This window comes from Micromys minutus (assembly GCF_963924665.1).
Source record: "Micromys minutus genome assembly, chromosome: 22".
NCBI lineage: Eukaryota > Metazoa > Chordata > Mammalia > Rodentia > Muridae > Micromys > Micromys minutus.
Window position 1 is genome coordinate 3,696,267 of NC_137957.1, and position 21,714 is coordinate 3,717,980.

The 21,714-nt window shown below is 44.1% G+C and overlaps 1 protein-coding gene across 1 annotated transcript in view; it reads right to left on the bottom strand.

Moving 5' to 3' along the window:
* Positions 1-14,605: 14,605 nt before the first annotated feature.
* Positions 14,606-21,714, bottom strand: part of LOC308435266 (prostaglandin E2 omega-hydroxylase CYP4F21-like) — a gene marked incomplete at its 3' end in the record, with an annotated part of 36,841 nt that continues 29,732 nt past the window's right edge. The window contains exons 17-26 of the mRNA XM_080935940.1: positions 20,460-20,513; positions 20,245-20,372; positions 19,955-20,076; positions 17,766-18,051; positions 16,983-17,049; positions 16,662-16,791; positions 15,530-15,663; positions 15,392-15,456; positions 15,160-15,242; positions 14,606-14,783 (exon numbers count right to left, since the gene is read on the bottom strand). Coding sequence (XP_080792066.1) covers positions 14,606-14,783; positions 15,160-15,242; positions 15,392-15,456; positions 15,530-15,663; positions 16,662-16,791; positions 16,983-17,049; positions 17,766-18,051; positions 19,955-20,076; positions 20,245-20,372; positions 20,460-20,513 — 1,247 coding nt within the window. The remainder of the gene's footprint in view (positions 14,784-15,159; positions 15,243-15,391; positions 15,457-15,529; positions 15,664-16,661; positions 16,792-16,982; positions 17,050-17,765; positions 18,052-19,954; positions 20,077-20,244; positions 20,373-20,459; positions 20,514-21,714) is intronic.

The following is a 21,714-nucleotide window of genomic DNA, read 5'->3' on the forward strand; positions in this document are numbered from 1 at the left end:
TTTTTTCTCAAAAAAAATTAATTAATTAATTAATTAAACCCTGACTGCCCAGCCTAACTTGTTGATTTATTATGTTGTAACTAAGGGCAACCACTTTGTTGGCCCTCAGACCTTAGCACAACTGACTCCATGACAGAGGTGTAAAATTTAGCAAGTAGAGAGTACAATCTACCAAGAACAAAGAACCGCTCCATCAAAGTCTAGTTCTGAGAGCTTTATTTTTAGCTTTCTTAGTTCTGTTTCTGGCTAACTGTTCTTGTTCACTGAGGTATATATCAACGCAGGATGTGTGTGTGTGTGTGTGTGTGTGTGTGTGTGTGTGTAAAATCTCTCCAGGAGAAAAATTCAGAATTATACTTGAATCACAAGCACACAGTGTACTTGCTGGCTGGCTAATAAAGACTTTCTATTAGCTAGCACTCATGTCTGAGCAGTCTTCTCTGGTGGATTCCCCACAAGAGTGTCTGCTACAAACATTTACAACTGACCCCCCAATGAATGACACATGGCACCTGACCCTAAATGACCAGTGTAAACAGAATAGTGGGTGCTAGAAAATCAAGCCTTCCCCCTTCAAATAGAAACCTCATGTTCCAGCAGGAAGACAAGCCTCTCGCTCACCTGCTATAGAAACCTTCCATGTCCTCTCGGAAGTGCAATGAGTCAGCTGAGGCTGCCCCACCATACATTTAATAAATCATCTAATAGTCTATGTTTACCTTTGTTAGGTCCACAGCAGCTCCCCCCCCCCCAAATGGCAGAGCTTACCGACAATGTCCCAAAGGCTGGTTTCAGTTTAACAGAGAAACAGATCTCCCAATCCATGCTAAAGATCAACTGCCTCATGCAGGAGCATCTAGTTCCCAGTCAACCCTAACAGCTCAGTCCCATCCTGTTGACGGTCATATACTGTCTGCTCGCTTGTGCTCCATTTTTCTGCCCTCAACCTTGAGACAGAGCCTCAGCAGGGTGACCACCAATGAAGCTTTCTTCCTACCCACAGAGTGGGCCAGTTTGGTGGTTTCACTGCACTCCGGCTTACAGTCTTTATGCTAAATTCATCACATTCAGCATGTTACTGGCCTGTCAGCATTGTCTGCCACTGGCCAAATATAAGAAGCCAACATTTAAAAATGAACCAAAACACATTCCGGTTCCCACCCATGCCTGGGACCAGAGCCCTGGCACCAGACCCTATCCCACACAGCCCACACCCCAGTTGCAGCTCAACACCTCAGCTATTCTGGCACATCCAAGATCACAGGACCACAGGTTCACAGGAAGGACAGGCTCCAGTCAGAGACAGGGAGGCCATATAATACCAGAGATAACTAGATGTTGAGAGGCAAGCATAGGAACATAGGCAACAGAACCCAATTTGACTTGGCAACATCAGAACCCAGTTCTCCCATCACAGCAAGTCCTGGATACCTCATCACATCTATGTATCAAGATTCAGATCTAAGGACATAAATAACCCCCTTAGAGAAATACAAGAGAACACAAGTAAACAAGTAGAAGCCCTTAAAGAGGAAACACAAAAATCCCCTAAAGAAATACAGGAGAACACAAACAGGTGAAGGAATTGAACAAAACTGTCCAGGATCTGAAAATGAAAATAGAATCATTAAAGAAAAATCATAAGGAGTGAGCCATGGAGATGGAAAACCTAGGAAAAAGAACAGGAGTCACAGATGCAGCATCACCAACTGAATATAAGAGACAGAAGAGAGAATGTCAGTAACAGAAGATAGAATAGATGATTTCTACACAACAATCATGGAAAAGCCAAAAAAATAAAATACTATCTCAAAACATTTAAGAAATCCAGGACACAATGAAAAGACCGAACCTGAGAATAATATGTATAGAAGAGAGTGAAGATTTCCAACTCAAGGGGCCAGCAAACATCTTCAAAAAAATATAGAAGAAAACTTTCCTAATCTAAAGAAAGAAATGCCCATGAACATACAAGAAGCCTACAGGACACCAAACAGATGGGACCAGAAAAGAAATTCCTCCTGTCACATAATAATTAAAACACTAAATGCACAAAACACAGAAAGAATATTAAAAGTAGTAAGAAAAAAAGGTCAAGTAACATATAAAGGCAGATCTATCACAGTAACACCAGACTTCTCAACAGATACTATAAAAGCCACAAGATCTGGGACAGACATCATATAGACACTAAGAGAACACAAATGCCAGCCCAGGAGACTATACCTAGTAAAACTTGCAATTAATTAGATGAAGAAACCAAGATAGTCCATAACAAAAGCCAAGTTTACACAATATCTTTCCACAAACCCAGTCCCAGAAGTATAATAAAAAGAAAACTCTAACACAAAGAGGGAAACAACACCTAAGAAAAAGCAAGAAATTAATCTTTTCACAACAAACTCAATAGAAACACACAAACATAATTCCACATCTAACAACAAAAATAACAGGAAGCAACAAGCATTGGTCCCTAATATCTCTCAACATCAATGGACTCAATTTCCCAATAAAAAGACATAGACTAACAGATTAGATACTTAAACAGGATCTAGCATTTTGCTGCATATAGAAAACACACCTTAGAGTCAAAGACAGACATTTCTTCGAAATGAAAGGATGGGAATTTTTTTCCAAGAAAATGGTCCCCCCCCTCAAAAAAAAAAAAAAAAAAAAACCTGAGAAGACATTTTAATATCCAACAAAATAGACTTTTAACCAAAAGTTATCAAAAAAGATACTACATACTCATCAAAGGAAAAGTCCACAATGATAAACTCTAAATTCTGAACATCTGTGCCCAAATATAAGGGCACCGACATTCGTAAAAGAAACATTACTAAAGCTCAAAGCACAGATTGAATCTCACATAATAATCATGGGAGACTTCAACACCCCACTTACACCAATGGACAGATCATGGAAACAGAAACGAAACAGAGACAGTGAAACTAAAAGAACTTATGAACCAAATGGATTTAACTTATACTTACAGAACATTTCACCCTAAAACAAAAACATATACCTCCTTCTTAGCACTTCATAGTGCTTTCTCAAAAATTGAGTATATGCTCAGACACAAAGCAAACCTCAACAGATACAAGAACATTGAATTAATCCCATGTTTTCTATTGGACCACCATGGACTAAGGCTGATGTTCAACAGCAACAAAAGCAACAGAAAGCCCACATACGCATGGAAGCTGAACAACTATCTACATAATGATATCTACAGAGAAGAAATAAAGAAAGAAATTAAAGACTTTTAAGAATTCAACAAATATGAATGAGTAATATATACAAACTTATGGGACACAATGAAAGCAGTGCTAAGAGGATAACTCCTATCTCTGAAGGCCTCCATAAAAGAATTGGAAAGATGATACACTAGCAGCTTAAATGCACATCTGAAAGCTCTAGAACAAAAAGAAGCAAATACACCCAAGAGGAGTAGACAGCAGGAAATAATCAAACTCAGGGCTGAAATCAAACAAGTAGAAACAAAAAGATCTATACAAAGAATCAACAAAACCTGGAGCTGTTTCTTTGAGAAAAATCAATAAAATAGATAAACCCTTAGCCGGATTAACCTGAGGGCACAGAGAGTATCCAAATTAACAAAATCAGAAATGAAGGGGGAGACATAACAACAGAAACTGAGAAGATTTTTAAAAAATCAGATCCCACTACAACAAACTATACTCAACAAAACTGGAAAACCTGGATGAAATGTACAATTTTCTAGACAGATACCAGATAACAAAGTTAAATTAGGATGAGATAAACCAACAAATCAGCTCCATAGCCCTTGTAGAAGTAGTCATTAGAAGTCTCCCAACGAAAATGTCCAAGATCAAAAGGTTTTAGTGCAGAATTCTACCAATCTTTCAAAGAATATATAATACCAATACTCTCCAAACTACTTTATAAAATAAAAACAGAAGGAACACTACCCAATACTTTCTATGAAGCCGTAGTTGACTGATACCTAAACCACATAAAGACCTATCAAAGAAAGAAAACTCAGACCAATTTCCCATTTGAATATTGATGCAAAAATACTCAATAAAATTCTTGAAAACCAAATCCAAAAACACAACAGAAAGATTATCCACCATGATCAAGTAGTCTTCATCCTAGGAATACAGGGATGGTTCAATATATGAAAATTCATCAATGTAATTCATTATACAAACAAACTCAAAGAAAAAAAAAAAACACATGACCATTTCATTAGATGCTGAAAAAGTCTGAACAAAATACAACACCCATTCATGTTAAAAGTGTTGGAGAGATCAGAAATTCAAAATGGATATTTAAATATAATAAAAACAGTATACAGCAAACCAATAGCCAACATCAAACTAAATGCAGAGAAACTGAAATCATTCCCATTAAAATCAGGAATTAGGAACAAGACAAGGCTGCCCATTCTCTCTCTGCCTCTTCTTCTTCTTCTTCTTTTTTTAAACTTAAAAAAAAAATTTATGTATGTGAGTGAATACACTGTCACTCTCTTCAGACACACCAGAAGAGGGCATTGGATCCCATTACAGATTGTTGTGAGCCACCATGTGGTTGCTGGGAATTGATATCAGGACTTCTGGGAGAGCACTGAGTGCTCTTAACCACTGAGCCATCTCTCCACCCCTCTCCCTGCCTATTCAATATAGCAATCAAAGTTCTAGCCAGAGCAATTAGATAACAAAAAGAGATCAAAAGGATACAAATTGGGAGGGAGGAAGTCAAGATAACACTATTTGCAGACGATATGATAGTATACCAAAGTTATCCCAAAAATTCTACCACAGAGCTCCTACAGCTGATAAACAACTTCATCAAAGTGGCCGATATAAAATTAACTCAATGGGAAAAGATCTTTACCAACTCCACATCAGATAGAGGCCTAATATCCAAGGTATACAAAGAACTCAAAAAGCTAGACACCAGAGAACCAAACAACCCTATTAAAAATGGGGTACCGAGCTAAACAAAATGTTCTCAATTGAGGAATATCGAATGGCTGAGAAACATCTAAGGAAGTGCTCAACATCCTTAGCCATCAGAGAATTGCAAATCAAAACAACCCTGAGATTCCACCTCACACCAGTCAGATTGGCCAAGATCCAAAACTCAGATGACAGCAGATGCTGGCGAGATTGTGGAGAAAGAGGAGCACTTCTCCACTGTTGGTGGGGTTGTAAACTGATACAATCACTCTGGAAATCAGTCTGGCGATTCCTCAGAAAATTGGACATAGTACTACCTGAAGATCCAGCTATTCCACTTCTGGGCATATACCTCAGAGACACTCCAATATACAACAAAGACGCATGCACCACAATGTTCATAGCAGCTCTATTTGTAATAGCCAGATGCTGGAAAGAACCCAGAAAGAATCATCCTTCAGTAGATGAATGGATACAAAAATTGTGGTATATTTACACAATGGAGTACTACTCAGCTATCAGAAACAATGACTTAACCAAATTCTTAAGAAAATGGTTGCATCTAGAGAATTTCATCCTGAGTGAGATAATCCAGTCACAAAAGAACAGACATAATATGCAGTCACTGATAATAGGATACTAACCCCAGAAAGCTCGGCCTACCCCAGAAACAACTCACAGACTGTGTGAAGTGCAAGAAAAAAAAAAACATTATACTCAATCCTTACACACCAAAAATACTTTTACTAATTCTGGATGACTAATTACATCTTGTTTTACATGTACTTTTTGCTCATTGTAACTAGTAAGACCTTAATGCAGAGTATCAAACCTTAAAAAAAAAAAAAAAAAAAAAGTCAAGCACTGACAAAAATGTATTCTTATACATTTATGCAAAAATGCTTAAAATTTGTTCTTTTATCTTTGTTTTTTTTAAATAAAGTTAAAAAATTAACTCAAACAAATCAGTATCCTTTCTCTACTTAAAGGATAAAAGGGTTGAGAAAGAAATTAGGGAGACAACACCCTTCACAATAGTCACAAATAATATAAAATATCTTGGTGTGACTCTAACCAAGCAAGTGAAAGATCTGTTTGACAAGAACTTCAAATTCCTGAAGAAAGAAACCAAATAAGACCCCAGAAGATCTCCCATGCTCATGAATTGGTAGAATTTATATAGTAAAAATGGCCATCTTACCAAAAGCAATCTACAGATTCAGTGCAATCTCCATCAAAATTCTAACTAAACTCTTCATAGAGTTAGAGCAATTCTCAAATTCATTTGAAATAACAAAAAATCCAGGATAGCAAAAACTATTCTCAACAATAAAAGAACTTCTGGGGGGATCACCATCCCTGACCTCAAGCTATACTATAGAGCAATAGTGATTTTTAAAAAAGGGCTGGGTATTGGTACAGAGACAGGGAATAGATCGAATATAGTTGAGGACCCAGAAATGAACCCACACACCTATGTTCACTTGATCTTTGACAAAGAAGCTAAAACTACCCAGTGGAAAAGGATAGCATTTTCAACAAATGGTGCTGGTTCAACTGGCGGTCTGCATGTAGAAAACTGCAAATCGATCCATTCTTATCTACTTGTACAAAGCTCAAGTCCAAGGGGATCAAAGACCTCCACATAAAACCAGATACAATGAATCTAATAGAAGAGAAAGTGGGGAAGAGCCTTGAACACATGGGCAGAGGGGAAATTTTTCTGAACAGAACACCAATGACTTATGCTCTAAGATCAAGAATCTACAAACAGGACCTCATGAAACTGCAGTGCTTCTGTAAGGCAAAGGACATAGTCAATGAGACAGATTGGTAACTCACAGACTGGGAAAAAATCTTCACTAAACCCACATCTGATAGAGGGTTAATATACAAAATATACAAAGAACTCAAGAAGGTAGACTCCAGAGAACCAAATAATCCTATTAAAAAGTAGAGTACAGAACTAAATAGAGAATTCTCAACTAAAGAATTTTAAATAGCCAAGAAGCACTTAAAGAAACGATCAACATTCTTAATCAACAGGGAAATGCAAATCAAAACAACCCAGAGATTCTACTTCATACCAGTCAGAATGGCTAAGATTAAAGACACAGGTGACAGCAGATGCTGGCGAGGATGTGGAGAAAGAGGAACACTCCTCCATTGCTGGTGAGACTGAAAGCTGGTAAAATCACTTTGGAAATTAGTCTGGCAGTTCCTGAGAAAACTGGAAATAGTTCTACCTGAGTACCCAGCTATACCATTCCTGGGCATATACCCAAAAGATGCTCCAACATCTAACAAGGACACATCCTCCACTATGCTCATAGCAGCCTTATTTATAATAGCCAGAAGCTGGAAACAACCCAGATGTCTCTCAACAGAAGAATGGATACAGAAAATGTGGTACATATACACAATGGAATACTTCACAGTGATTTAAAACAATGACTTCATGAAATTCTTAGGCAAATGGATGGAAAATATCATCCTGAGTGAGGTAACCCAAACATAAAGAACACACATGGTATTTACTCACTAGTAAGTGGGTATTAGCCCCAAAGCCCACAGTACCCATAATGCAACACACAGAACATATGGAGTGTAAAAGGAAGACCAAGGTGTGGATGCTTCAGTCCTGCATTGAGTGGGGAACAGGATGCTTGGGGGAGGTGAAGGGAAAGGGGGACCATGGAGGTAGAAAGAAGGGGCAGGGAACAAGGGTGGTGGCATCTGGAGTAGATGTGAGAAAGGTACACCCGGTCAGGAAATCGAACCAAAATATGTAGCAGGGGTGATGAGGAACTGGGGATAGCCACTGGAGGGTCCCAGGACCCACCAGGGGTGACTTTAGCAGAAAAGCACAGAGAAGGGGGAGATCAATCCTGTAGCGTGCTCCCCCAGTTCAGGGATGGGGACACCCACCCATTTTAAAGTTTTTAACGCAGAAATGTTCCTGTCCAAAGGAAGAACAGGGTCAAAAATAAATGGAACAGAGACTGAAGGAAGGGCAGACAAGGGACTGCCCCTCCAAATCCAACACTGTTGCCTGCTAGACAGAGCTCAGGGAACCTGGTGGGGGACCTCACAGGACTGGAAGAGCAGAGGGGAATTGCAGTCCCATTGGAAGAACGGCACAGGCTGGCCTGACCACCCAGTTCTAGACCACCAACCAAAGACTGTACCTGGAGGGATCCATGTAGCAGAGGATAGCCCTGCCTGACAGCAACGGGAGGGATAGCTTCTTTGTCCTGGATAGGCTTGATAATCCAGTGTAGGGGAGCTGTTGGAACAGTGGAGCAGGAGAGGGTGGGAGGGTGGGTGAGCACTCTTATACAGGCAGAGGGCAGAAGGGAGGGCAGATGTGAGATGGGGGGGCTGAGGGAGGGGTAACTGGGAAGTAGGCTATCATGAGATAGGGAGTTGGCAGAGGGGGTAACCAAGAAGTGGGATAACATTAGAGATGTAAATGAATGGATTGATTAATTAAAAAAAAATGAACCAAGAGAGAAAATGCCACCCAGACAAGTAGGCAGCTAAGAAAAAAGGTCACCTTCCCAAGCTTAAGGACCAAGTTGATACCGAAAGAAGCCCTAGAGAGGATCATTGCTGGACAACCACATCCATATGAAGATGGGACTCTGAAAGACTGCAGCCCACTCCTGTCCCCAGTACCAGAGGGCGCTGCCTCTCCAAACCTGCATACTTATCAAAGGGACCGTCTCACTATAAGAAAACGTCAGCAAGGCGGGTATGCTGTGGTGCAGCCAGCAGTTGGGAGGCAGAAGTAGGTGGATCTCTGAGTTCGAGGCTGACCTGGTTTACACAGATAATTTCTGGACAGCCAGGGCTATATAGAGAAACCCTGTCTCAACAAAGCAAAACACAGAACAAAACAAATTTAAAAAGGAAAGAAAAAAAAGCTGAAAAAAAAAAAAGAAATATAGACTCAGTTTAACTCCCCCTACCCCCCAAAAAAGAGAGCAGACTTTTGTGAATCCCAGAGAACAGTAGCCTAAAATCCTGGGGCTCCGTATCTCAGCTTACAGAAGAATGAGTCTTGCAGGCTCTGAGAATCAGTGTTTCTGGTGAAGAGTAGGGAAGGGAGGGAGGCTTCACCACACACAGAAACTTTTTTATTGTTTGTTTGTTTGTTTTAAACTGCAGGGTGAGAGCCAGATTTCAGGAAGAAAAGGGGACCTTCACACAATGGAGGTTGGCTGCTGTCTGGCTAATCTATAGGAAACACATCTCTTGAAGTCTTGAGCCTGTCTAATGGCCCTTGTTTGGGGTCGGGGGGGGGGGGGGGTTCCTTTTGTTGAGATCAAAGAGATGAGACTTATCCTAAGTACTGCCATTTTGTTTTGAGACTTCATTTTGATCATAAGGTGAAATTAAGTTCAAGTTCCCAGGCCCCAGGGGAGCATTCCAGATGGCCATTCTTTTGTTCCCCCAAAACGCAATGATCGCTGTGAAAGAACAGATGATTCTGATTGGTGGAAAATCTCAACTGTAACTGGCGTTCATGTTTGTGGTCTTCAAGTGAACTCTGTCAAGCCCTGGCTCAGGGTTGCAGTGCAGCCCCAGCCCGCAGTCTGCTCTGCGACCCTGGCGAATCAGCAGCAGTCCTACTGAGTACAGTGCAATTCTGCCATCTGCTGAAATACTTTCTGAGATGACCGTGTGAAGAAGCAGCTAGCTCCTGAGTCTGTGCTGCTGCTCCTGACCGGTCACTTTTTGCTGCCAAATTCAAATAAAGCTCTTGCTTTGCTGGATTCCCGTGATGGCTTGGGCTGTTTTGTATTTACAGACCCCAACACTTTAAACATCCTCACTTGGGAATACAAACACCCTTGCTCCACAAGACCCACACCATAGAAGGCTTTCTTTAAGCCTGATTGTCATAGACACTTGGCGTTTCAAAACAAAAGCACTGTTCATAAATCACCGCCACCCCAGACGTCGCCTCTTCAGTCTGCACCTCAGTTCCCTGTGGCCCTACTAACCCCTCATGTGCTACAGGTTCACACACTCACATCTTTACAGACAGAAAGTTCAAAACTTAAAACATCCACAAACAAGAAGCAAAATGTCTCTCTTAATAGTAGACAAGCCCCAGGCCCTGAAGACTGACCCAGTGGTTTTTTATATCCTGTACAAGTAATGAAAGCCTAATCCATAAGGCCCTCCATCTGGTTCGAATACTCAAGGGACACAAGTGCCATTGAGAGAGTTACTTCCTCTGGAGAGTAAGCCTTTATTTTGCTAGTCAAGTAAAATTCTACGTACAGGAGCCATGAGGCAAAGATGGGGAACTTCTCCCACCTCCTGTAAAGGCTTTATCTTTCTCATGGGCAGAATTTTCTTTTCCTTTTTCGTGGAACTTGGCTGCAATGTTTTTGCTCACTGCCAGGGAAGCAGAAGCACAGGCTGGGGTTTAAAGGTGTGGGGTGCATCTCGTCCCCAGTTTAGGGTTGGCTGTAACTTGGTTATGTAGACACCCAAAGATTGTTTTGGATTGCCTTAACCACTTTAACTTGGCAGAACAGACCAATTTTTACTTGCTTCTGTTGATATCGAAGGTCTTCTTGTGGTTTTCCTATTTAAAAATCCTTCCCCACATCTTTCGTCATGACAAGCCAGAGATCTGGCTTTAAGGATGTTGTCAATAAATCTTTTAATTATAATTGGATTGAGTCCATGGTATTTTCCCAGAGGTCAGAAACTATACGACAAGGAATCAGTCTGATTTCTCCTCCTTGAACTCTGTCCTATTTGTGACCTTTGCGATGCATGTGTAGTGTTAGATCAGGATTGACCAGATGACATAAGAAATAAAGAAGCAGGCAGGTATCTCCAGAAGCAGATCTTTAGTCAGACAACTGAAAGATACCAACCAGTCTCTCCTCAGATGTGGGAACTGTGTGCACACGGTTCAGGGACTTGGAGCTTTATGGGGTAGAAAGGGTTGGAATGGAAGGCTCCACCTGCAGGTCAGTTCCCCTCACGTCTCACAGTGGGAATATAGACAGATATATAAATGCCAGCAGATGTGGAGGAAGCTTCCACCCGAGTTACCAGTCAATCACTGAAATCAACTTTCTTGTCCAGACTTCCACAGTCCATCTGACACCTTTAGGCCTTTTTTGTTTATTTATTTTGACGGGGGGACGTGGTGGTTGAAGTGGTCTCTACAGAGTCCTGGATATCCCCAACTCACGTCGTAGATCAGAGAGGCCTGTAACTCTCTGAGTTCAGAAGCCGGCTGGGCTGGGCTTAAGAGTAATTCTTACTCAAACCACCACACACAGCCTCTCCTCTCCTTTGTCCTCCTTAAGTACTTCCAGAAGTTCAGAGTTAGCCTGCCCGGGGCTCTTCTGCTAAACTTTAGTCAAATTATCCTCTGGCTTCACTGTGCATCTATTTTTTATACTCTTCTATTAATGAGACCAAGAACTCTGAGGTGGGGGTCCCGTATCAGTGATGAACTAAAATCCGAGGTCATAAACTAAAAGGAAACTGGTGGTTTGAATGCTTGGCCATCGTGAGTGGCACTGTTGGGGGCGTGGTCTTACTGGAAGAGGTGTGGCTTGGTTGGAGGAAGTGTGTCACTGCCTAGGTGGGCTTTGAGGACTCCCAGTGCCCAGGCTCTGTCCAATGCAGAAGAGAGCCTCCTCCTGGCTATCAGCAGAAGCCAGCCTCCTTCTGGCTTCCCTTGGATCATGATGTAGAACTCTCAGTTCCTTCTCCAGCACCACGTCTGCCTGGAGGCTGCCATGCTTCCCACCATGATGATGAAGGACTGACTCTGAAACTGTAAGTCAGCCCCAGTTAAATGTTTGCCTTTGTAAGAGTTGCCTTGGTCACGGTGTCTGTTCACAACGATGAAATCCGACTAAGACAGAAATCTTCCTGCCTTTGACTCATAAATCTAATCACGGGGCTGTAAGTGCAGGGGTTTTTGCACATGGCATCTTTGTTGCCAGAAATAAAGACTCTGAAACTTAATATTTCATGAGTATATGCTTAGGCTGTAAGCTTTGGCTCATTTCCCACCAGCTCATAATTTAATTACCCATTCATTCTATTTCTAAGTCCCACTATGTGCTTGGTTACCTCTCCTCAGTTTCATGTGACTGTCTCCTTCAGCATTTTGGGACCCCCAGAATTCTTTCCTCTCTGCCAGATGTCCCACCTTATTTATAAGGCTGCCTTGAACATCTCTTTGCATATCTTTATTCAGCCGTTTGTCTTCACTGCCCTGTGCACACACCCAGCACACACACTTCAGGGTGAAACGAGATTCTCTTTTACTCTCCAAGAACACTTGTTTCTTCCCCTGTTCTGGATGCCAGACTTCCTGCTGGTATACCTTCCATCATGACTTTCTATACATTTCCCCAATTCTTAATGAGACTACGCATCTTTCCAGGTTCTCTGTAGCCAACAAAATAACATTTTATATATGTAAATAGAATATTGTATATATGTCATATTATTGGAGGCAAATAAAAATACACACAAAAGTTTAGTGTTAGGGGCTGGAGAGATGGCTGAGCAGTTAAAAATACTAGCTGCTGTTCCAAGGATCCAGGTTCAATTCCCAGCACCCACACAAAGTTTCAACATACCTGATACCCTCTTCTGGCTTCTGTGGACACTGCAGACATGTATGCAGGCAAAACTCCCATACAAAACAATAATGATTAAAATACTGTTATAAATAAAAACACTAGAGATGTGTCTGGGAGAATATTGACAACGCTTACTTAACATATTAGGTTGATGTGTGATACATTTCTGTTCTGTGTCTTCCTTCTTTTATGGGAGTGCATTTGGATACAAAAGTATTCGATATAAGAACACTTTAGGGAAATCCCACAAATGTGACTTTCAGAAGATAAAAACCTTTTCTTATCTATATATCAATCATTTTCTTTCTTTGTTTGTTTCTTTATTTGGCTTTTCCAGGGTTTCTCTGTGTAGCCCTGGCTGTCCTGGAATTTTCTCTGTAGTCTAGGCTGGCCTCCAAAGATTTGCCTGCCTCTGCCTCCTGAATGCTGGGATTAAAGGCCAAGAACAACACAGTCTGGCTCTTCCTTTGAGGCCTGAAGTTAGATCCCACCAGGCTGCCAGGATGGGGCTCCCAACCCTGAAGGCTTCCCCTCAAGGACAACCCTTTGCCCACCACAGTTGGTTCTTAGAAAAACCAGAGGCAGACAACCATTTGTGGTTTGCAGTGCATGGATATTCCTTCTCGGGTCCCCTCCTCTCCTTTGCTAATGGAAAGCATGCTGACTGGCAGCTTCTGGCTGTCCCCTAAAGTCACCCACACTGTCCCTCTAGCATCCTCTTAAAATTCCCAAGCAGGATCCAGACAGCCGTAACTTACTACTCCTTTGTGTACAGATTTCGTTCCTGGGACTCAAGACAAACCAGTTCAGCCCTGGCTTCCGGTGACTTTTGATTGCTCACCACCTTTGCACCAACACCAAGCCATCTGAGTCTCTCCAAGACAGTCCTTCCTACTCAAGAAGACCATGTGCACCACACATTGAAGATGCATTTATATTCCAGTTCCAGTTTTAAATTATGTGTTTCTGTGGCGTGTGACTGTGTGTGGGGGATGCTCTCATGCGCGCGTGCGCGCGCACGCACACACACACACACACACACACACACACACACACACACACACACACACACACACACACACACGGAGCATGAGCACGCAGTTGCTAACTGAAGCCAGAAGAGGGCACCAGAGCCCTTGGAACCAGACACAAGTGCTGGGAACCAAACTTAAATCCTCCGAAAGAGCGTCAAGCGCTCTTTATCCCTGAACCATCTTCCCAGTCACTGCATCTCACGTTTGTTGTTTGTATTGTTTCGTTTTAAATGCAGGGGGGTTGGGGCGAGGCTGCAGAACACAGGGTTCTCACATGCTCACTAAGGGCTTTATCAGTAAGCTACGTTTCTAGCCCTGTAGTGAGGGACATATCCAGATAGAGCCCCTCTCCATGGTGCGTTTCAACAACCCCGTACCCATCACCCTCAGCCCCCTCTTCCCTTTCTTACTGGAGAAGACATGTAAGATAACACCAGACTAATGCATCACTTCAAAACACCCAGACAAGCCCAACACAGTGTCCTGCAGGAAGAGCTTAAAAAACGGGAGCCGGAGACTGTTTATGCTGATATAATGAGACCCTAGTTGTAAAAGAGACAATAAAAAAAATGCTGGTATTATGGTTTAATAAGCACAGTAATTTAGTGCCCACAGAACAGTAATGCCGAGGTGAGAGAAGAAAAGTCTATTAGGTGATTAGGATGGAGTTCAAAGTAATGGAAATGGAGCTGATAAGGGATTTGCTGCGAGAATCAGCGCTCAAATTTGTCTTTCATTCTGGTCTCTTGTTCAGACTGCCCTTTGGCTTCCTATTGTCCATAGGCTAATTCAGGTTGGCTGGCCCGTGGTCAATTAGAGGACGTCAAGGGTCTTGGGCTCAGATACTGGCTGGCCTTTCTCACCCACGCACTAGATTCACAGCGCCCCCTGCTGGCTCTCGGAAAGATTCGGGTCTCAGTTCTGTTCATTCTGGGATCCGCAGAGGGTAGTAGCTTGGTGGGGTGGCTCCAGACCAGGCACGAGGTCACTGCGCACCCGCGCTCAGCGGCTCCACCCGCAGCCACAGCCCGCCCTCCGCGCGCAGGATCAGCTCTGGCTGCCTGCGCGGCTCCTTGTTATCCGGTAGGAGTCGGAAGCGCAGCAGAGTCAGCGCCAGCGCCACCTTCATCTCGCTCATGGCAAACGTCTGACCAATGCAGTTCCTGCGGGAGGACCAGATAAAGACTATGAATGCGCCCGGACCCAGCCAGGCTCCGTGAAAACCAACCTGACACGGTCTCTGCAGCGTCTAGTCAGCATGAAGGGCAGGAGGGACCCTGACGCGTCTGGGACCCCAACTGGAAATCTGCATCCCCAAAGGTCTTGCAGCCTCAGTGCCCAGTTCAGACAAGCGGGACTCTGAGCATAGAGCATCAGTCCTTCCCTTTCTAACCCCTACTCTCGAGACCTTTGCAAATGACCCGAATAGAGGGCAGAAAGGAGAATCAGAACCAGATCATCCTAACCCTCCACTGTTCCCACTATCAGTCCCAGACCATACGCTAGTCACCCAAGCCCAAGTGTCACCAAGGCCCTCACCTGGGCCCGGCCGAGAAGGGAATAAATGCCAGAGGTGAGCTGTCTTTGATGTTTTCAGGGTCAAAGCGGAAGGGGTCGTAGACCTGCAGGAGATATTGAGCCAAGGTGGATGAGTGACTGCCCAGTACAACCAGTCCTGTTCCGGGGAAGGTGAGGTCCGATTTCCCAGGTCAAAGCCCCACCCCCTCCCTTAAAATCCCCACACCACTACAGGGAATAAGTGAGGCAGCACCTCAGGGTTTGGCCACACAGACGGGTTGTGATGAATTCCAAAGATGCTGATAAGGCAGATGATACCTGTGGGACAAGAGGGGGTTTCAAGACAAGACACTGTTGCTTGCCCAGGACCCTTCCCCCATATGGTTGGTACCTTTAGGAATGGTCCGGCCATCTGGGAGCACAACGTCTTGGGTGCAGCATCGGGAGATGACCGTGACTGGGGGATGCAGCCGCAGACTCTCCTTGATGCACATGGTCAGGAAGGGCAGCTGGGCCAGGTCGTCCCTGAGGAAACGCCTTCAACTATTAACCAGGGAGCAACAGGAGGCTGACAGTTCACGTGGATCAGTGAAACCTTTTCTCACAGGGATAAAATAAGCCCTAGGTGGATCAAATGTAACTAAAACAGTAGCAGACTAGGACATATTCTAAATTAAGACTGATCTGCCAAGTTGGGACCTTCTAACTAGTCCTTGGTCTCGTCTATCTTAAGTCTTTGGAACTTCAGACAAGATGGATGCAAAATTGGGGGTGGGAAGCCATTGTAGGAGAGGTTTCTGGAATAAGGCTGGATGGCTGAATGATCCAGGGATCCTAGACTTCTATTTTTATTATCTTATTTTATCAAGACAGAGATTCTCTACATAGCCCTTGGTAGACTGGTCTGGCCTCAAACTCAGAGGTCCTTCTGCCTTTGCCTTCCAAATGCTGGAATTAAAGGGGTTTATCACTTCACCTGGCTATTTTAAACTTTGTGTGTGTGTGCGTGTGTGTGTGTGTGTGTGTGTGTGTGTGTGTGTGTGTGTACAGGAAAGGGCTTCAGATCCACTGGAACTGAGTTACTGATGGTTGTGAGCTATCAGACATGGATGCTGTAAACCAAACTGTGCAAGACTAGGAAGTGCTTTAAACAGCTGAGCCATTTCTCTAGCTCCACACACTGCAATGCCCAGATAGTACTCCTGAGTCCCTGGACATATCACCACAGACCTAGGGTACAGGAGAAAGATGAAGTCATGGAAGATGAGGTTTACTGCAGAGAAAAGAGAGTGCATTCACTGAACACGTGTAAAGCACGACTTTCTTTTATCAATTATCACTGTTGATTAGTCTGCACCAAAGCCAACAACCGCTTCCTCGCTAGTCAGACTTGGTACCAGGTCTCTCCTCTGTGCTCAGATTCTGTGTCCATGAGCAAATGTAGGAGAATCAACAAAAAGAGTGACTCTTTCTCCGTGTGAGGAGGAGGGGCTCACTAATGTGCCAGGAGGAGCTATGCTCACCACTCAATCTCCTCCAGCTCTCGGTCCCTCAGCAGCTCCCGCACCTCCTGCCGGCAGCGCTCCTGGTGCTCCGGGTGCCTCGCCAGGTTGTACAGGATCCAGGAGAGGCCACTGGCCGTGGTGTCATGGCCTGGGGGAGAGATGGGCAGATGTGGGTCCGGGCACTGCTTCAGCACCTCACTGAGGACAGCGTAAGGTAGTGACACCAGAGAAAGGCTAGGAAAAGGATCAAGGGATAGAATAGAAAGATTCTGGATTTTCCCAACAAGTCTCAAGACAGATAAACTCCTGCCTTCTCTCTGTCCCATATGGGACCCTCACCCTCAAACATGAAGGTGTCAGCCTCCGCTCTGATGTCTTCATCTGACAGCCTCTTTCCATCTTCATCCTGAAGACAAAGCAAGACCCCTGACCATCTCTCGTTTGTTCTTTCCGGTACAGTGCAAACTTCCTGGCTTTCTGCTGGGTATCCTGTCTCCCATGTTGCCCGCAGTTGGAGGAGTCAACATCTCACCCAGAAATGTCTCCATGGAGAATTTCTGAGAAACTGACAGTGACTTGATATGGAAGATGACTGCATGCCAATTTGCTTTGGAAACTGGAAATGCAGCCTTACTCCAGATACTTCTACCCACATTCTAAAGTGCTGTAGATCCAGGGAATCCTACGTCCTGTGCAAACATTTGGTTTGTATATCTAGATTTGTCCTGGAAAGAGCCTGTGTAACTTCAGAAGGAAGTTCCCTCTCTCCCTTTCTTTCACTATCCCCCCCCCCTTTGTTCACCACTTAACCCCCTGAGGGGAATTAGCTTCAGGTGCCTTTGTTATTATGTGTGAACCACCTGATGAGAACAAATTGCCCTTTTTGTGTGGTGAAAACCTCACTGTGCATACAGGTGAACACTTCGTCCCCCTGGAAAAGGGGGCACTGGTAATGGGGAGTCACTGTTGCATCCTATTCTGGCTTTGCCTGTTGCTGTGACTAATAAAGGGGCTTCTGTAATCAGTGATGTTGAGGGATTTGCCTGGATTTGCACAGTGTCCTCTGTATCAAGCTCACACTATTGGATTCAGTATTTGGCATCAGTGTCCCCAGAAGCCCACCTTGGTCAGCAGCAGCACATCAATGAAATCCAAAGTCTTGGACTTGGCCTTAGACTTAAGGAAGTCATCCAAACCCTCATCTGGGAGGGTGCGGCGCCGCTCCTGGATGACGGCATCGGTGAATTCATGTACCAGGTTGCAGGCCTTACGGAAGCGCATCGCATCAGGCGTGAGGTTATACAGAAGGTCCATGTACAGCAAAGGCTGCTGATGTCGTTTGGCCACTAAGGCACTGAGCTCCAGGATGGCAGAGATATATTCACTGGACTTCCTGCAGGATTTAGGCAAAGGAGGCAACCATTTAACATATGTGAGTCCTGTGCCTCTCCCCACCAGCCAGGAGCCATTGGGTATGGAGAACCAGAGAGTTCACAGAGGCAGGGGAATGAGCCCTGAGAGTCAGTTCTCAAAAAACTAATCACATCTCTGTGAGCTGCCTCCACACTTCTGTACTCCCAAACCGCAGGGGCAGCTCTCAGTACTGACTTCCATGAAGTCATGTAGACACAAGATGAGTTGACAGTAGAAACAGTGACACTGGCAGGTGAGCTTAACTCTGGTACCTTCTGGAAGAGAATGAGGCCCAAGCTGGACGAACAGTTTAAGGAAGAAGGTAGGGAAGTTTGGACCCTAGAAGGAGTTTGCTTTTGAGCATGTCTGTCCTCAGCTCCCAAAGGTGTGTGTGTGTGTGTGTGTGTGTGTGTGTGTGTGTGTGTGTGTGTGTATTTGGGGAGGGGTTCAAGACTGAGTTTCTCTATGTAGCCTTGGTTATCTTGGAACTTGCTCTGTAGACCAGTCTAGTCTAGCTTCAAACTCTAAGAGATTTGTCTGCCTCTGACTCTAGGGTTTTAGGATTAAGGGTTTGTGCCACCATGCACAGCAAAATAGACAGACTGACAGACAGATAGATAGGTAGATAGATGGATGGATGGATAGATAGGTAGATAGATAGATAGATAGATAGATAGATAGATAGATGGATAGATGGATGGATAGATGGATGGATTGGTAGATAGATAGATAGATAGATAGATAGATAGATAGATGGATGGATTGGTAGATAGATAGATAGATAGATAGATAGATAGATAGATAGATAGATGGATGGATTAGTAGATAGATAAACTTGGCCTACATAGTGAGTTGTAGGGCCAAGGCTATATAGTGAGACCTTGTCTCATTTTTTAAAAATTTTATTTCTATGTCATATGTTTTGCCTGATGTATGTATCTACACTCTATGTGTGCATGTAATCCTTATCCTTGAAGAACTGAAGTGTGTGTTGGGTCTACTGTTACTCGAGTTACAGATAGTTGTAAACTTTTATGAGGGTGCTAAGAGCCAAGCTTGGGTCCTTCACAAGTGCCATCTCTCCAGTCCCTCGTGTGGAGGAATTTAGGACATTAGGTATGCTCTCTATATGGATAGTCTATCTGCATGTCTGTCTGTTTAAGTATGCCATGAGGCATCAGACTATTTTAACAGGTTCTTCCAGCTGTGCTGTGCTGTGATACAGGCTCAAACGTAATGGAGCCAACCAGTGACTAAAGCTGCTGGAACCATGAGCCAGAAGAATCCTTCCCTCATTCAAGCTTTCTCACGTACTTTTACCATGTTGTAAATATAACTAACACAAGCGCAAACACCTTCACTAACTAACACAAGCGCAAACACCTTCACTAACTAACACAAGCGCACACACCTTCACTAACTAACACAAGCGCAAACACCTTCACTAACTAACACAAGCACAAACACCTTCACTAACACAAGCGCAAACACCTTCACTAACTAACACAAGCGCAAACACCTTCACTAACTAACACAAGCGCAAACACCTTCACTAACTAACACAAGCGCAAACACCTTCACTAACTAACACAAGCGCAAACACCTTCACTGTTTCCCTGGAACCACAGGCTAAGTACATCTTTACTGGCTTTATGGTCTAGACACTGCTGGTGCCTTAAACTTTGTTTCTAATGTGTCTCCTCACTGCCTGTCCTACAAGTCCTGATTGTCACCATCTCTGTGGCTTTATTGAAACAATTCCACCACTTTCTCCTTTCCCAAATCTTTAGTGTTGGTTCTGGATCATGTCCTGAAGAGAGGCCATTTTGATTCCACTGACCAATCCTCCTTCCTTTTGGTTCACAGACCAGGTTTCGAGGCTCACAACAAGGACTCACTCCTGACAGTTGCTGTCGAAGCTGAAGACACATTTCTGCAGACTGTCCAGAGTCATGAGGCTGACGTGCTCAAACATGTCCAGACGGGCACTGCCTCCTGAAATCAACCGTCGCCATTTGGCCTGGCAAAAGTAGATAGAGGAGGTTGAGGTTGGACCTTGGCTCCTTGAGACTCCACCTAACTTCAACCCCTGCCCCAGCTTCCTCATTTTATGTTCCAGCCACCCAAACTCAGGAATAGCCACTGTTTGGGAAAGAGGGGGCTGCCACTCTGTGCTCCAGCAGCTCACATGCATGATGTTGGTGCTGTCATTGAAAATCTTCACATAGGGTTTCAGGATGTTGAAATGAAAAGCGGGTGTCAGCATGCGACGGTGACGGCTCCACTTGTCACCAGCGCTCACCAGGAGCCCATCTCCTGATAGAGCAGCCACAGTATAAGGCAAGAGTAGTGGCATCCCTGACCCCCAAGGGTGACCCTTGCCTGTCACCTGCAGGTACTCACCCAGCCAAGGCTTTAGGACACTGTAGAATATCACATCCTTGAGTGCAACAGCAGCTGCCATGGACAAGGACAGCCAGGGGTCATGGTGTGGGTCATGGTGTGAGTGGGGACCCCTCCCACAAGTCTGCACTTCCCTCCCAAAGTCCACATGCCAAGAACCAAGGATGGAGGAAGCAGCATAAAGTTGAAAGAGAAAAGAGGAAACAGTAGTGTCAGCAAGTAAGATGAAGTCACACCCTACCACGCCACATTATGCTGCAGTACCACTTTGCATGGCTTATACATAGTCTAACAGGTATGCCATATCTGCGTCCATTACAGCTCGGTGGCATCTGTTGAAACCCATGTCCCTGTCATCTAGGCACGCCAGGTGTCTGACATCTCCTGAACCGATATGGGACACATCACATGAACCAGGAGGGCTAACATGGCATAGCATGGCCTTAGCACACAGAACTACCCTGACATGATGCCTCATGCTGTAACACGGACCAGATTGTCTGACAGACCTCATGTGACCCTCAGACAAGCCCCTCACAGGACTTGTGAATGCTCATGTGTGGTGGTTTGAGTGACAGCATCTCCGTGTGTGAATACTTGTCTCCAGCTTGTGGCACTTTTAGGGAGGTTGAGTAGTTGTTGCTTTGTGGAAGGAAGTACCTCACTGTGAGCGGGTATTGAAAGTTCACGATTGCTCTTCCTGCTTTGTGTTAACCATTAACCAAAAATAAACTCTTCCTCTACGAGTGCCTGTTGTCATGGTGTTTTATTACAGCAACAAAAAAGTAACTAAGGCATGGCGGCTCTTGTAATTTCCAATATTTCAGAGGTTAAAGCAAAAACAACAACAACAACAACAAAACAGAGTTTGGGCCTTGCTTCGATTGAGTATCAAAACAATGTCTCCAAATAAGCAAAAGTGCCATTAATATGTGATTGCACCTGGATGTTCTTAAAGTCTTAGATAGGACTCTGATATCCATCATTTCTCAGCAGGACCCTGGGTCCTAGATCTCAGATAGTGGTGAAAAGCGAGATAAGAAGGCCATCTCCAAAGGTTTCTCTCACAGAACCTGCCACAGCTCAAACAGTCAGAGCTGCAGCTACGTGCAGACATGGCCATCCTCATGCAGTCCCAGGTGAGACAAATAGAAATGCAAAACAGGAGACGGAAATGTAAATTCGAACCTGCAAGAGCTGTGACCACACAGATGGCATCACACGGCTATGCTCACAACACAAGCGGCACAATGAG